Here is a 15,616-nt window from a genome sequence, read left to right as displayed (position 1 = left end):
AATTTTCAGATCAAATTTAAAAATGATATACCAAAAAAAAAAAAAAAAAGGAGAACAATTAGTATCAAAGATAAGTGAGAAAAATTTCTACTACTACTAACAATAATAGTCTATGATGAAAACGTGTTTAACTATTTTTCAGTGCCTAGGTCATGGATGGTATCTCTCCAATGACATGCAGTTTTTCGTGTTGACTCCTTTGATTATCATACCTATTTACAAGTATGTATGAGAAAAAATGTTCTCATAATGTTACTATAGTGGTTTTAGTATAATTTCTATTATCTTATCTTATTTTTGAAAAATAACATTGTTGTTTAGTTAATATCTTAACTTTAAGAGATATAATGTATTTATGAATATATATATGCCTCAATATTTTAATGAAACTTGATTTCTATCAAACAGATCTTTTTAGAACACTTCACTTTTGAAATTACGAGGTTACCATAGTAATAACAGAGGTTATAGGGGAATTATGTGAAGTAACATAAATGTTTTATTTTAGATGTCACAATCAGTAACATTATCTATGATAATAAATGAAAATATAAATTGTGAAAATGAATAAGAGAAGGAAACCTAAAAATAGCAATAAACACCTAGAGGTTATAAAGAAACTAGATATTAATCTTCTCATGAATAAAAGGTGTATTTAAAATAAAATAAAACGTGTATTTTCTCTAAGATTGCAGAAAGCGTGTAGCTTGCGAGACTGTGCTTCTTTAATTAAAAGTATCTTTTTCAAAGTGTATAATTGAACATTTAGAAACTGTAATGTTAACGAAACATTTGAAGGTTAACATCCTAAATATACCCATACTTTTTATGCGGATATTTACATAATTTGTAATAAATAATTGTTAAGATATTCTCGTTATGGAATAAAAAATGATACTTGTATTAGTTTCAATCTTTCTATGCGTTGTGAACTTTAAAATAAGTGTTAATAACCCACTGTTGAAGTCTATGCTCATATCTAAATTGAATTTATTAGTCAGTTTATTTTTAATGCAAATGAAACATAGTTAAAAGCATAGGCAAAAGAAGTACATAATCTAATTAAAAGGTTAAAAATATCCGAGTTTTATGTTTATTTCTGGAAGATGAAGTTTCGAGTTAGGGCTCTTGAACATCAGATCGAGCTTTATCTAGCTAGCTCGAACGTCATCCCCTAGAAAAAAAAACACCCAAAACTTTGCGATTTGGTAATCTATTCATTAATTTCTGCTTTTCTGTTTGGATGTTTTCTTTGATAAGAATTGTTTCAAAACCGATTTTATTAAAACATTATTAATGTTGTTTATCGTACTTGCTATTCATTGTTGTCGGAAATGTAGAACGTTTTGTGTGCTATACATGGTGTTATAACTACGTTTTAACTCGGGGTTGTTAAATTTCTCAAGGTGACTAAATCACATCATGATTTTCAGGTGGCCGATTGCAGGACTAATTATCAACTTCCTTTTCCTATTGGCAGCCACGATAACTCCAGGAGTACTTAACTCTGTGAACAATTTCCCACCTAATAATGTGTTAGGAGAAGATGTTAAGTAAGAATGTTTATTGTATTAATTAATTATTTGGATTGTCAAATAGCAAACAACAATATCTACTGACTTCATTCATTATACCATCGAAATAATTCAACGAACGATTAATACACACACGTATATACACATATATACACACACACGCACAAAAACATATATAGTTATATATACAATACATATGTAAACATGTATTTGTGTTATTATCCTAGTTCTTTCATTGTGTTCAATTACTTGTAGATGTTGATACCACTGATACATTATACAACAGGTATGATCAGTTATTGTTACATGTATATCCCATTGATACGTTATACAACAGGTATTATCAGTTACTGTTAAATGTAGATTCCACTGATACGTTATACAACAGGTATTATCAGTTACTGTTAAATGTAGATTCCACTGATACGTTATACAACAGGTATTATCAGTTACTGTTACATGTAGATCCCACTGATACGTTATACAACAGGTATTATCAGCTACGTGTAGATCCCACTGATACGTTATACAACAGGTATTATCAGCTACGTGTAGATCCCACTGATACATTTTTTCGTAAAGTAAGTAAATAATGTCCAAATTGTCCTATGCTTTTGATGAATTAAACAAAAACATGCCATCAATCTTGTACATATTATTTAGAACCAAAAGTGATATCTTGGCGTCCAACGTTCTGTATTGGGTCTTATATATGTTTTTCAAGTTAAAAAACAAACAAACAATATTAACTTCAAATAGCCCTTACTCATTCAACCAAAGTAATCTAATAAGAAATCAAAATAAGTGACGCAAATTTAAAAGCATGGGTACTTAAATAATAATCAACAGAAAAACTACGTAAAAAAGGACCCGATAGCGGAAATTAATTGTTATTTCTAATTTACCTTTTTCTGTTTGAGTGTATAATAAGTTACCTTAAACTCAATCATGATGCAATTACGTCAATTATTATTTTCTTGGAAATAAAATGTATCATAGAATATGATCAAAATTTTTCTTTGGGTCATTCACGATGTTTATAGAGCACGTAGATTAAATAAAAAATGAAAGACAAAAATAAGAAACTCTATAACCAAAGGGCTTTCGAAAGGTGGACCTTTCTTCATCAGGGGCAAACAATAAAGATACAATCCTGTTTTCAGAGTTCATTTCCATAAACTCTAAATAACATGCGTCATTGTTTGCTCCTGATAAAGCAAGGTCCTTCGAAAACGCTCGGGTTATAGAGTTTCTTATTTTTGTCTTTATAGAGAACAAATATTTTACAACTACTCTCATTTTGCAGGAGAATGATGGAGCAATTCCGAATGATTTACACCAAACCGTACTGTCGTATGGGACCTTACTGCGTAGGCATTTTTGCAGCCTACTTACTTTTGAAGCACAGGAATATAAAAATCAAACCGGTATGAAAAGTGTGATCTTTACGTTTTTATGATCAAATCAAAACTGAAGTTAACTGTTCAGTTTAGAAAAGTATTACTAGAGTTGTCAGTTATTTCATTTCAATTAGTTTTCAACTAGGTTTCGACTTTGTTTTTATAGAGACTACACTATAGTAATGTGAATTAAAGAACTGTCACGACGTTTTATAGACTACACTACAGTAATGGTAATTAAAGGACAGTCACGAAGTTTTATAGAGACTACACTATGGTAATGTGAATTAAAGGACTGTCACGATATATTATGGAGACCACACTATAGTAATGGGAATTAAAGGACAGTCACACGACAAGTTTGAGCTTTTTTTTTTCTCATAAACAGTATCTGGAATAAATTCAGAACAATAAATTAAAATTTAGCCTCAAGTGTTTCATTCCTTTAAATGTTATTTAAATAACCTACGTCATTTTTTTCTCATCAGAAGTCACGTAGGCTTAGAAATTAGGTAAGGAGGTTGTTCAAACAAAGTAAAATATGAATCCTACTGTTTTAAAGAATTAATACCACGATAAAATTATACATGTGAGAGAAATGAATATAGTTTTGTAATTTTTATTCACTTTTGTATACACTGGAATACGGTCAGTATGAGATATATTATTAGAAAATTGTTCAAACACGAATAAATTAAAAACAAAATGTTTTAATTTTTTAAAAAATTTATAAGGGTGTATTGCAGTGTTTTGTAAGTCATGGTTTCATAGGATGAATTGTTCTGACAAGACTTTGCACAATGAAGTGATAGAACATTTGTTATTCAAAGATATATTAAAAGTAAAGAAGTAGGAAAAGAGAGTGTGTGTTTATTGACAAAAACACAAATGCACAATGGGCTATCTGTGCTGCGCCACCTTAGGGATCGAACTCTAAACTTTTACGTTATAAGACCTCTAGCTTACTGCTGAGCTACGGGGAGTTGCAAGATGGAGTTAAAATTGGCCATTACATTACTTTTATTTAATACAATAGTTTTTCATTTCGTATTTAATTTTAACTCGCTGGTCTACGTGGAGCTTATTCATTTGTCCTATATTTGTATTTTTCATTAGCTTGACAGTAGATTTCAGGTTTCACTCTTAAAATTTTTAACGAATTTATTTTATAATCAATTTTATTATGTATGACTTTTTGTTGATTGTAATATCTTTCACAATATGATTTTAACTGCATGGATCTGTCATTTTAAGATCTTTCAAGTCATTGGATGGTGCTTAGCCATTGCTTGTAACCTTTCTGTAATCTATGGCATCTATCCGTGGAACAAAGGTAATCTGCCCAGTAACGAGGTGGCAGCACTGTACACAGCCACACATCGAACAGCGTGGTCCTTGGGCGTAGCATGGTTGACTGTAGCTTGCGTGACAGGACATGGTGGTACGTTTATGAATATAATATTATAAGTTATTGTTTTCTTAGTGCACAACTAAACAATGGGCTATCTGCACTCAGTCCACCACAGAGACTCGAACCTCGAATTTTAGCATTATAAGCTCGTACACTTACCGCTGACTTACTGGATGATATTACGAAAAGAAACATCACTATATTTTTAATCTATTCAAAACTTTTAGACTCTTTTTTTTTAGTATAAATTGTTTCACCAAGTTTAAAAATAACTTTCGTTATCACCAATTTTATTCAACCGCTTCTCACCTTATGCTAGTTTTCTCCCCCTTTTAAAACATTGTCACTGTAGATTTTGAAGCATTAACATTAAATGTTTTAAATAACACCACATAAAATTGACCAGTTTGAAAACTCATAAACTTCAAACAATAATCAAAGGAGACTCTTCAGTGGTTTTTTAAATCGTCTCTGCAGAAAAACGTAAAAACCACAGTTTTATTTTAGGTTGTTTAAGTTTTAAAAGCAACAAAAAAGGGCTATGTTTGCGTAGTCTTTCCTAATTTTGATCTTATAGATTCTCGAGCTTTTCTTGTTTGACCAAACAGTGAGGTTTAAATGTCATTCTTGTAGCGCACCCATGTTCTCAAAGTGCAGAACACAATTTTATTTTACACAACGGGACGCGAACCATGAATTTCAGAATCACAAATCTGGTACACTATTTTCTAGATCTCGCCCACATCTATACTAATCAACAAAAATTATTAACATAAGCATATTTTATGCTAGGAAAGAGCATACCGTTACTTATTTATAGAAGTTATGTTAACAGTACAATAATGATTTCTATGATTGCATTCTTTTATTTACTTAATTCAGGCCTGGATTATATGATATATATTTATTTGATTCAGGCAAATTGAGTTGTGTGATGTTGTTCTTGTATTTATTTCATTCAAGTTTAGATTATTTGATCTAATTCATAATTTTGGCGTTCAGATAACATTTTCGAAGTTAAAAAGGTTCTAATTGTCATAAAGATATGTGTGCTGATTAATGAAAATAACTAACTGTTGGTGTGGCTAACGTTTCGACGAGTAATTACAATGTTTAATTGCGTTTGGACGTGTAATTACAAGGTTAAATTTTGAGTCATGATTGATATGTTTCCTATACACAAAGGAAATGTACAATTTTCTGTCCACAGGTCCTGTCAACGCTCTTTTGTCTTGGAAAGCCTTCATCCCTTTAGGGCGATTAAGTTATTTAACCTATCTTTCGCACCCATTGGTAATGTATTATAACTTTGGACGCCGTAGAGGGAGCTTTTACTTTTCCCATTACAATGCGGTAAGTTTTTGTTAAATATTGAAACAATTGTTCATAGTGGCTGGAACTTTTAATTATGAATAATTGGATACGCTTTCTGTTTATTTCTACTATAATGTTTATTAGAATATCAGTACTCAATCCTTGTGATATTTCAGTGTGGTTACTACTCAGTGTCTTAAGATATAACAGTGAGATATGCCGCTCAATATATTATGGTATTCCAGGCATTCAATATCTTATGATATCTCAGTGAGACAATGCTACTCAATATCTTGTAATATCCTGGGGAGAAATACTATGGTTCCTTCAACTAACACTGATTCTGCTCAAAGCGACAAGACAGGTCCACTTAATACAGGAGATTCGACAAGCTATTTGCTAAGAAATAATTCTATGCTCTCTGACTGCTAATATCGTGATAAAGAAAGAAAGACTGAACATAAACGCGCAGTCATACTAAATAATTTTTATTTAAAATAAACACAGTTAAAATATGTACTTAAAATGCCACAACAGACAGTTGCTGTTACTGAAAAGTTACAGATGAAGATACTCTAACTCCTAGATCTCTAGCTCCACGATATCGCTCAAGACAGTGTTGAAAACTGAATAGTTCTTAACTTAGCTACTTAAATTGTTAACGTCAGATTAACCCAGAGTAACTAGCGCTATGCATTGCCTAGTAATTCCATAATAAAATACAAGAAGGTCATTATTTCTAGAAGCCACCTGATTTCCGAAGGTTACATTACAGCCACCTTATAGATATAGGGTCAAAGAAATTGAACAATAAGTAGCTAGAACAAAAGAAATTTAATGGCTTCCTTGACCAACATGTTTTGCGAAAAATGCACATACCTGGACAGATAACAGATCTTGAAGACTTCTGTATCAATATAAGGAAGAAAGAAACACATAGTATACTTATATATGACAGTAATACTAAATGCCTTATGATGTACCGGGGATTGAATGATATTACTTAATAATTTATGAAGTCTTATGAAGTTCTAAAGAACGATGCTACTTTTTTGACTGTTACTTATTCGCCACTCTTGTAATGGAAAATGAAAATATAAAAATCCAGAGTCAGGTATTAAACCAATTTCTTAGGTCCTGATGATTCAGAAAAATTGTGTATACATTCTCAAACGTGATGGCGTAATGAGATTTGGCATTATTTATCTGATAAGGTCACGCGTCATAGAGCGCGCCATAAAAGTCACTTTTAATAAGAATTAGCATAAAACTGATTGGTTATAAAGATAGGCCGTGATCTTAAGAAGATTTACATACATGAAGCTACTTCAAATTGTCCTTTATTTCCATGGAAACCATGGTACATATAGCAACAATGTGGTCTTCAATTTTCAGCCGTAATCTGTAACCATTACAAAATGATGTAAAATCAATGCAGATTCATTTCTTTTATCTTTGTTACGTAATAACCAAATAGATTAGTTTTGTAAATTTGTCAAATACATTCTGCCCCCAGTGGCTTAGCCATATTGACTGCAAACTTACATCGCTAGAAACCGGGTTCCGATACTCAGGGTTGGCAGAGCACAGATAGCTCATTGTGTAGCTTTGGGCTTAACTTCAAACAAATAACAAATATGTTTTCATATACTTGGGTGCCATGGCGACACATGATGCCGTAGTATAAGTTTATAAAAATATTTAAACTAAAGAAATGCTTGTTGATGTTTTGGAAACATTCAATAATCAATGGGTGTGGATGATATAGTGGCACATGCCATGACAACCTGTTGCCTTAGAAACCATTATAACAATCTATTACCAGAAAAACCCATCAGAAAGCGTGCTATAAACATCCTTCAATATCACACATCTTCAAAGATGTTCGAGATAGTTTAGTATTGTTTATCAGTTTTCAATTTTTGGGCCGTGGATATTACATCATAAATATGTTTTATATTTCATTTGTAATATAATACATATATTTTATCGAAGAACATAGAAAAAAAATTAACTGGCCACCGTTTCATTTCCATCTTGCGCAAACGCAAATATCTTATACACTATAAGATATGTATATATAAAGTAGAAGTTTTATCTTTGTACACGTTTTTTATTACTGTGTATATATTAGTACATGTCTCTTCATGCCTCTCTCGCTGTGAATTGAAGCTCAGTGATGGAGTGGGGAGGACAAGGACTTCTGTGTGTGGGTTTTTCATCGTGTTGTTGTTATGGCTATTATCTGCAACCTAGGCGATATATTACGTCATCTGTCTTCTTCTTCCTAATTAGAGTTAAGCTCTGGAATTTCTGAGCAGGATTCTTTTTCTACTGCAACAACATATTGTCTCCCCGAGATTATTAGTACCTGGTCTTTTTTGAGGAGCTGACCAGCCTCGTGAGTCAGATATGCTGAGTTATAGTATCCTGCTAAAACAACTTTGTTCCCAACTCGTAAAAACAACAAATTTTCAAGAGAAAACGACATGGCGTTGTTAATAGCGTAATGGTAGGCCTTACTATATTGTTTAAAACAATACCAATTATTTACAGGAAATATTGTCTGTAATATTTCTTAAGAAAATAAAAATACAAATGAGACCATATGATCCTATTATTAAGTTTAACTTTTACCTGTACTGTTATATATTTATACTAGTTAATTTCAGTTAGAAGTTTGATAACTTCATTGGTGGACCCCCATGGCTACAGGTTGTTATGGCATATTCCATAACCTTCCAGGTTTCCAAAAAATCATAATCAATTTAGAGTATATATATATTTTCAAAAAAATAGACGTAGATTATGTCATTATGCGCTGCTATGGTTACTAAATTTGTGACAATTTATCTAATACAATTTAGAAAACTATTTAGCCATTATGTGCCAAAACTACTTTCAGTTGTAATGAATTTGCGTTGAATTTACACCAGCTTGATAAAATATAGGGTGCTTATATTTATATGAAAGCGTTCCTCGGGCAATGGTCTACTAATGTGTCAAGTTTCATGCTTTTATCATAAAGGCACAACCGTAAACCATATTGATGTATGCTATACTTCAAGCTATCTGAGCTCAAGATCTAGGGGCCTTTTAGGTATTCAGTTGCAGTAGTATTTCCCTCTCATGTTAAGTGTGAAAATGATCTTAATGTATAAACGATTATTTTGTGAATTAATGTCATGAAAAAGACTTGAAGGCCGCTTGCAAATAGTATTTTGTAGAATTTTTCGTTAAAAAGAAAAAAAACACTTCTGTGAAAACAACAAAGTTTATTCTGTGTAAAAGTCTGGTGTTGTTGAATCTAATCAAAAACACCTTTGGTGTGAAAAAAAAAGTTGCGACCAAAAAAGGATTTAGCATGCAACTTAATTAAAGGAATGAAATCAAATTTGGCGGCTAAACTGGTAGCTACACTTATAGCATTGATAAGAATTTTACAGCAAATATTAATTCGATAGTTAACCAGGCTGCGATTTTGTTTAACTTGGGTCATGATGGTGGGTAAAACAAAATACGCAAAATAATGGAGTCGCACGTTGAATCCTTTTTTGGAGGCACCTGTTTTTCACACCATCACTTGCCCGTGTATTGTGTTAGTGGAGTATTGTTTATTTGTATTGTTAACTGTGAGTCATTAGATATTTATTTTTTGTATAAATCTGTGTCTTGTCTCTTTCTTTGTGACTCAACCTTCGCAACTCGTCGGGAAATATACAACAAAGTCCGAAATCCGAGAACCTCCAGTTATCAGCAGGCCTAACTTTCCTGCTTTGCTGATCATCTGCGAGAAACCACAGTATTACATGTTAATATTGTGTTAATAGAGGCATTACAGGTTAATTGTAAAATGCTGACTTATGCACTATATAGTTTTGTAGTCCAGCATGAATACCCGGTTTAAAACAATATATATTCTTAGCTAGAAAGTCAATTTCACCCATTTCACTGTGGTTTTTCATGCTCCACACAAGCTAAAGTCGATAAAGAGATGGTTAGGTGCTGTAATGATTTGAATTACGAATAATGTTTTTTATCCCTTTCTTTCCATTAGGTATATCTGTTTTTTAGCTACTTAGTTGTGTCTGTGGCAGTAGCATTTGTTGCTTCTGTGGCGGTTGAAGGGCCGTTTATGGCGTTAGAAAGGGTGATACTGCCAAGAGAGAGAAAAACGAAATCTGAGAAAACTGTGCCGATGGAGAATGAAAAAGAAAACAACGGGAGTGTTACTGTGGTGGTTACTAACGAAGAAAAATCCGGCATTGATAACCCAACTTTCACCAAAGGCAATATTAATACTTACATGTAATTTGATTTTCCTTAGAAAACAAATGGCATTAATAATTGCATTTGTAAACTGCATTTCGTTACTTAGGAAAGTTATTATAATTACTATGAGAAGAAATTAATTGTTTATATATATAAGAATGTTTGATGAGCTAGGTATTAGCACTATTAATTTAACATATTGAACACACATACACAATAAAGTTAGGTATAAAATAATATTTAGTTATTTTATTTATTATAAATTTTTGAAACAAATTTAAATTAATTATTTGTTTTGGCTATTCGTGCAACCCAATCCAACCAGTGACTATTTCCAGGTGATGATAATGAGATGTTTGAAAATTTAAATATCCCCCTTTTCTACTGCAATAGATAAGATTGAAACACTTATATTAGGATGCATTAACCGAAATGCTCAACAAAAGTTGTGACATCTTAAATGGTGTAAACCTCCATTTTGTAATACGAAGATTTTTCTTCTCGTTGATAAATCAATGGGGAAATGTTTTTAGTGTTTTGTTTCAGTCAAACACTCCCATTAAGGGAATTAAACTGTTTGGCGAGTGTAAGAAGTTAAAAAGGATTAAAATGTACGACGAGCAGAATTGTTTTTTAAGCGGAAATCTGCACAGTGGATCATCTGAGCTGTGCTTACCTAAGGGATAGAATCCCGAGTGTTAGCTTATAATGAATGATTCCGAACTTGTCTTAGTTTGCTTGGACTGTGGATCTGATAACTTACGGTTCATGTCTAATTTTCACAGAAAACAAGCCTCATTTTGGAGCATTGAGTGCGTTATAAGAGCAATGGTCTTGTTTGTTTTGTAGCAGAGCCACATTGGGCTGTTTGCTGTGTTTACCGCGAGGAACAGAACCTCGAATGTTAGCTTTTTAAGTCCGTAAAGTTACTACTGACCCACCGGGGGACGAGAAAATGATCAAATCTCACTACTGTGTCAGACAACAATAGCCCAAGAGCTTCCCTTGTAGTCTATCACCTAGAAATAAGGGATGGCTTTGCACGGATACCTCTAGTGTAGTTCTGCGTGATAATTTGAATCAAAGAAACAAATACCGCACAGTCAAATTGGGAGGTGGGGGATGATGATGCATAGAAGACATATCAACTGTGTACAAACTGAAAATTAATGAAATGAAATACACAAATTTTGTAAGTTTAACACAATCCAATAGAAAATTATGCATTGTAAGTCTTAATATTTGCAAAGCTCATTCAGTGAAACGTATTAATACGCTGTTTCGTTTTTGTTCTCACCACTAAAAGTAATCTATAGCATGTTGGAGATAAAAAATAAAAGTAGTGTTTCGTATTATTTGATCTTTTTTTGTACTTGTATATATTTTTTTGTAAATAATCAAGGAACTATAATATATAATATAGTTGTGAGGCCTAGCATAGCCTGATGGTTAGGATACTTGACTCGATTCGAAATTTGTAGGCTGCGAGTTCGAATCCCATCAACGTATATGCTCACCCTTTCAGCTATGGAAGCGTTATAATGTGTCAGTCAGTCCCACTATTTGTTCGTAAAGAGTAGCCCAAAAGTTGGCGGTGGATGGTGCTAACTATCTGCCTACCCCCTAATTTATAAATTCTAAATTAGGGACGGCTAACGTAGATAGTCCTCCAGTAGCTTTGCACGAAATTCAACAAAAGAAATAAACATGTAATACTAATTTTAGTAGGTTATATTACAATGGCTTTGAATATGCAAATCAGAATGTCACGTAACAAACACAGCCAATACAAAGTTGCGCCATGTGTCAGAACAAAATTCTAGCATTACTTGGCGTTACCTAGGTAGTAAGATGCCACTGAAATAACATTTGATTGCCTTTTTGGAAGAGTATATAATAACCCGCTTTGAGGGAGTTATTCATATTTCCAGGTCATAAAGGTCATATTCCATGATGGAACAACGGCAAGTTTACGAATTTATACCGATAAAATCAGGAGTTCGATTCCCCTCCGTGGACACAGCAGATAGTCTAATGTGGCTTTGCTGTAAAACACACACACACACACACACACACACACACATAGTGTCCAAATTGGGGATTTATAATTTTCGATACAGAGATATCCCTTATACACAGTTAATAGCATTGGAAAACAAAGGAATACATGCACCAAGGCTAGCTGGAAAGATACCTGCAAAAGTTGTGAACCAGTTCTGGTAAGTTTTGTTTGTTTATTTTGAATTTCGCGCAAAGTTACACAAGGGTTATCTACGCTAGCCGTCCTTATTTGAGCAGTGAAAGACTAGAGGGAAGGCAGCTAGTCATCACCAACCACCGGAACTCTTGGGTTACTCCTTTATCAACGAATAGTGGGATTGACCGTCACATTATAACACCCCCACGGCTAAAAGGGAAAGCATGTTTGGTGGGAGAGGGTTCGTACCCGCGACCCTCAGATTGCGAATCAAATGTCCTAACTACCTGGCCATGCCGAGCCAGTTCTGGTATGAAAAGTGCTGCATCTTGTAACAGGTGAGAATCTAATAACGCAAAGGTCAGTGGCAAAACCTGTCCAGGTGCCCCAAGAAACAGTAAGCAACATAACCAAGAAGGAATTCTGTCTGGAAAGGTGACACAATCACTAGTTAGTTTTATGACATGTCCAAGAAAGGAAGACCAACCGTAGAAAACGGATGAATGGGGAACAGCAGTCCGTGGTAACACTCGCCGAAAAAACGGATGAATGGGGAACACTCGCAGAAGCGTACGCGCTCCTTGAAAATTGTAGCAGTCTTTTGCAATTTTTTACTTGTCAATGGGTTAGAAAAATTTCAAAATTTGGTACACATCATGTCGTGAAACGTTTTCGAACGAATTCGTCATCATCATTAGATATAACACCAGAGGCAAGTTAAGAATTAGGAGAATGGATACGAAGATCAAGATGAACTCTGGTTATAGTCAAATCAATGTGCTTTTTGCCACACAGAAATACTTACTTTGAACGAAAACGAGGCCAAAGGGTATGGATTCATTAAGATAAGACTGTGAGTGACACCTCCTGTTTAACTGTCGTATACCTCAAGCAGCTGGAGAATGAAATGGATATTCATGCTATTCCATACGAACACATACTGGTTAAGTCAGAGGATACATCACCTATTCATTTCTATGTGATCGGACTGTGGAACTTGGAGCAGGGAATCCGACATCCTTTCACACAAGATTGGTAATTAAATCAAACAGGAAAGAGCGACTTGCTTCGGACATGACAATTTATGACGGAGCCTTTTGTAATGGAAACTGGCTTGCAGGGCTATTTTCAAGATGTACGGGCGCCAGATAGAGCATGACCGGACATGGCGACATGTACATAACTTACTCAACCCCCTGTTTTCATGTGATTTGGAAATACTTTTGTAACCTGAAACTTCAACGTTATTTTATTTTTTATTTTCAATTTTTTTGTGGGTAAACATAATGCAAATATTATGAGTTTAGTCCATACGATTATCTTCTAAAACCAACCAACCAAATTATTCTACTTATAGATACAAAAGTCAAAATTAAATAAATGTTAGTCAAAACGACTAGGTGATGGCATGTGAGAAGCAACATCATTTAGGCTGGTTTGTAAAGTATAGTTTTAAAGAGTAATCTTTAGATTTAAAATGAAAATGAATCGATATCTTTATAAGATATAGTAGTAGCATTATAAATATTTTAATAATTTCCGATTTGCTGGCGTTCTTAACAAAGACCCTGATCACGAAACAATAAAAAATTGGATGTAAATGTGGTTTCTACAGCTGTAAGTTGATTTCGAATAGACCTCTGGGCAAACACGTAGTTGGTACTTATAGGAAATTATACGGATACTTTAGTTCCTGGGGAGCTTTAACTTTTTTTTGTGTATTAGAGTTTCAAAGTGTAAAATGTGTGAAAGTAGGGAAAGATAAGCAAAACTAGATGTATCCGTAATGAGGGAAGCACACTTCTTTGCTTCTGGAGGACTCGCTAACTCCCCACACTGAAGAATACCTAAGGATAAATACTCTGCGCGTCGAGTAATCCGTTCTGTCCATTGCTGATCAATGTACAGGAGAAAGACGAAATACTCGTTGAGAAGATGTCGCTACGTTAATTCCGATCAAATTCACTGCAAGGGAGAATTAAGAAAACGTGCTTTAAATTATTTTATTTAAGAACTGCGTACAATTTCGGCTTCATTGCTTGATTTTTCCATACTTTTCGAGGACTAATTTTCTGATTTAACCGTTGGCATTTAACCACTCAAACAGGCGAAGATGTATACTTAGAAACACCTCACATACAGTGTCGCATAATAATGAGTTGGTCACCCAATATGTTGCCGAGGACAGTCGGTTGTTTTGTTCACGTTGTATCTGTTTTATAATGTCTTATTAGTTATAGTGTCTTTTCGCCATGTAATAGCTAGCATACAAGCCGCTTGTACTTTGTGCAGCTGATCAGCTAATTAGTGTACTCTCTCAGTTTTCTAGCATTTGCACCTTTAAAGTTTTGGCATCATTAATATTTTTAGCTGAGATTTATCACACACACACACACATTGTTTGCCTACAGTTGCTCGAAACTTTATATTTGTTTGTTATTTACTGGGGTTAATTGAAAGAAATTTTATACGAGTTTTTACAATTGATATTTCCCAATTGAAAATAATGTTCAAAAAACTTAACTGAAGACAGTTTTTTTTCTAACAGTATATCCAGTGAGGTAGTATTTTGACAATACAGTCAGTTGTTATCCACATCTTTTTGTTATGTGAAACAATTTAAATAAATTATACTACTACTCGAGAGGAGAAATTACACTATAGATCACTCTTTATGTATGACGATATTGTAAGTTGATTTTGAATATCAGCACATCATAACTAAGTTTGATTATAAGGATTGTTACGTATTACAATTTCGAATGGTCTGAAACCGAGCTAAATGATAATTTAAATTCAGTAGTTAAATAAATGCCGATAAGTATCCAATTTATGATATTTGCTAACAAGATTGATACACACAGTTTCTTTTTTAATAGAAATATATTTTAATATATAACCAACAATACAATTTACAGTCATTACAAGTATTTATTACAAACAATGATTTATATACAAAAGTTTTTCAAACTTACAAGCAATATAAAGTCTTTTTTCTAGTCTGGAACTTCCTTGATGTCTTATCGAGGGTTCATGATGAGCGAGTTAATTTCGAGTTGATGTAGGTATAATTCACTTAATAGAGAGCTAGCTAGCTCTGTGGGCCTCGCTGATCAGACGCCGATTACAAGTCGAGCTTGAGTTTGTTTGTTTTTTACCGCTAATATCATATAATGTCTTCGTAAAAGTACCAATGTCCGATGTGAATCCACTGAAGTTAAATGGTTTATAACCTTCGAAGTTTATAAATGTTCCTGGTCAAATATCTGAAGTTTTCCGATTAATAAGCGTTAATCGCAATTATAGCTTTCGAGGTTTATAGTATACCAACTATAGCAAACCAAAAACAGATACTGTTTTTTGGCGTGTCGCGTTGGTTATATTTATAGGCGTGTGGAGAGTTTCTCAAAAATTTAGATTACGTAACAGTACAAAGCTACACTAGCGTTTACATACAAACACATATTGTTGATTCTTACACTTGAGA

The 15,616-nt window shown here is 33.4% G+C and overlaps 1 protein-coding gene across 1 annotated transcript in view; it reads left to right on the top strand.

The window, feature by feature from the left end:
* LOC106458126 (nose resistant to fluoxetine protein 6-like) overlaps positions 1 to 10,020 on the top strand; it is a 23,715-nt gene extending 13,695 nt beyond the window's left edge. The window contains exons 10-15 of the mRNA XM_022384272.1: positions 143 to 222; positions 1,434 to 1,553; positions 2,842 to 2,962; positions 4,190 to 4,376; positions 5,557 to 5,699; positions 9,718 to 10,020. Of these exons, the coding sequence (XP_022239980.1) occupies positions 143 to 222; positions 1,434 to 1,553; positions 2,842 to 2,962; positions 4,190 to 4,376; positions 5,557 to 5,699; positions 9,718 to 9,972 (906 nt within the window). The 3' untranslated portion in view covers positions 9,973 to 10,020. The remainder of the gene's footprint in view (positions 1 to 142; positions 223 to 1,433; positions 1,554 to 2,841; positions 2,963 to 4,189; positions 4,377 to 5,556; positions 5,700 to 9,717) is intronic.
* The last annotated feature ends 5,596 nt before the right edge of the window (positions 10,021 to 15,616 follow it).

Source organism: Limulus polyphemus, unplaced genomic scaffold (genome assembly GCF_000517525.1).
Source record: "Limulus polyphemus unplaced genomic scaffold, Limulus_polyphemus-2.1.2 Scaffold419, whole genome shotgun sequence".
NCBI lineage: Eukaryota > Metazoa > Arthropoda > Merostomata > Xiphosura > Limulidae > Limulus > Limulus polyphemus.
The sequence above is the reverse complement of the archived record's forward strand: the minus strand, read 5'-3'. Positions and strand labels throughout refer to the sequence as shown.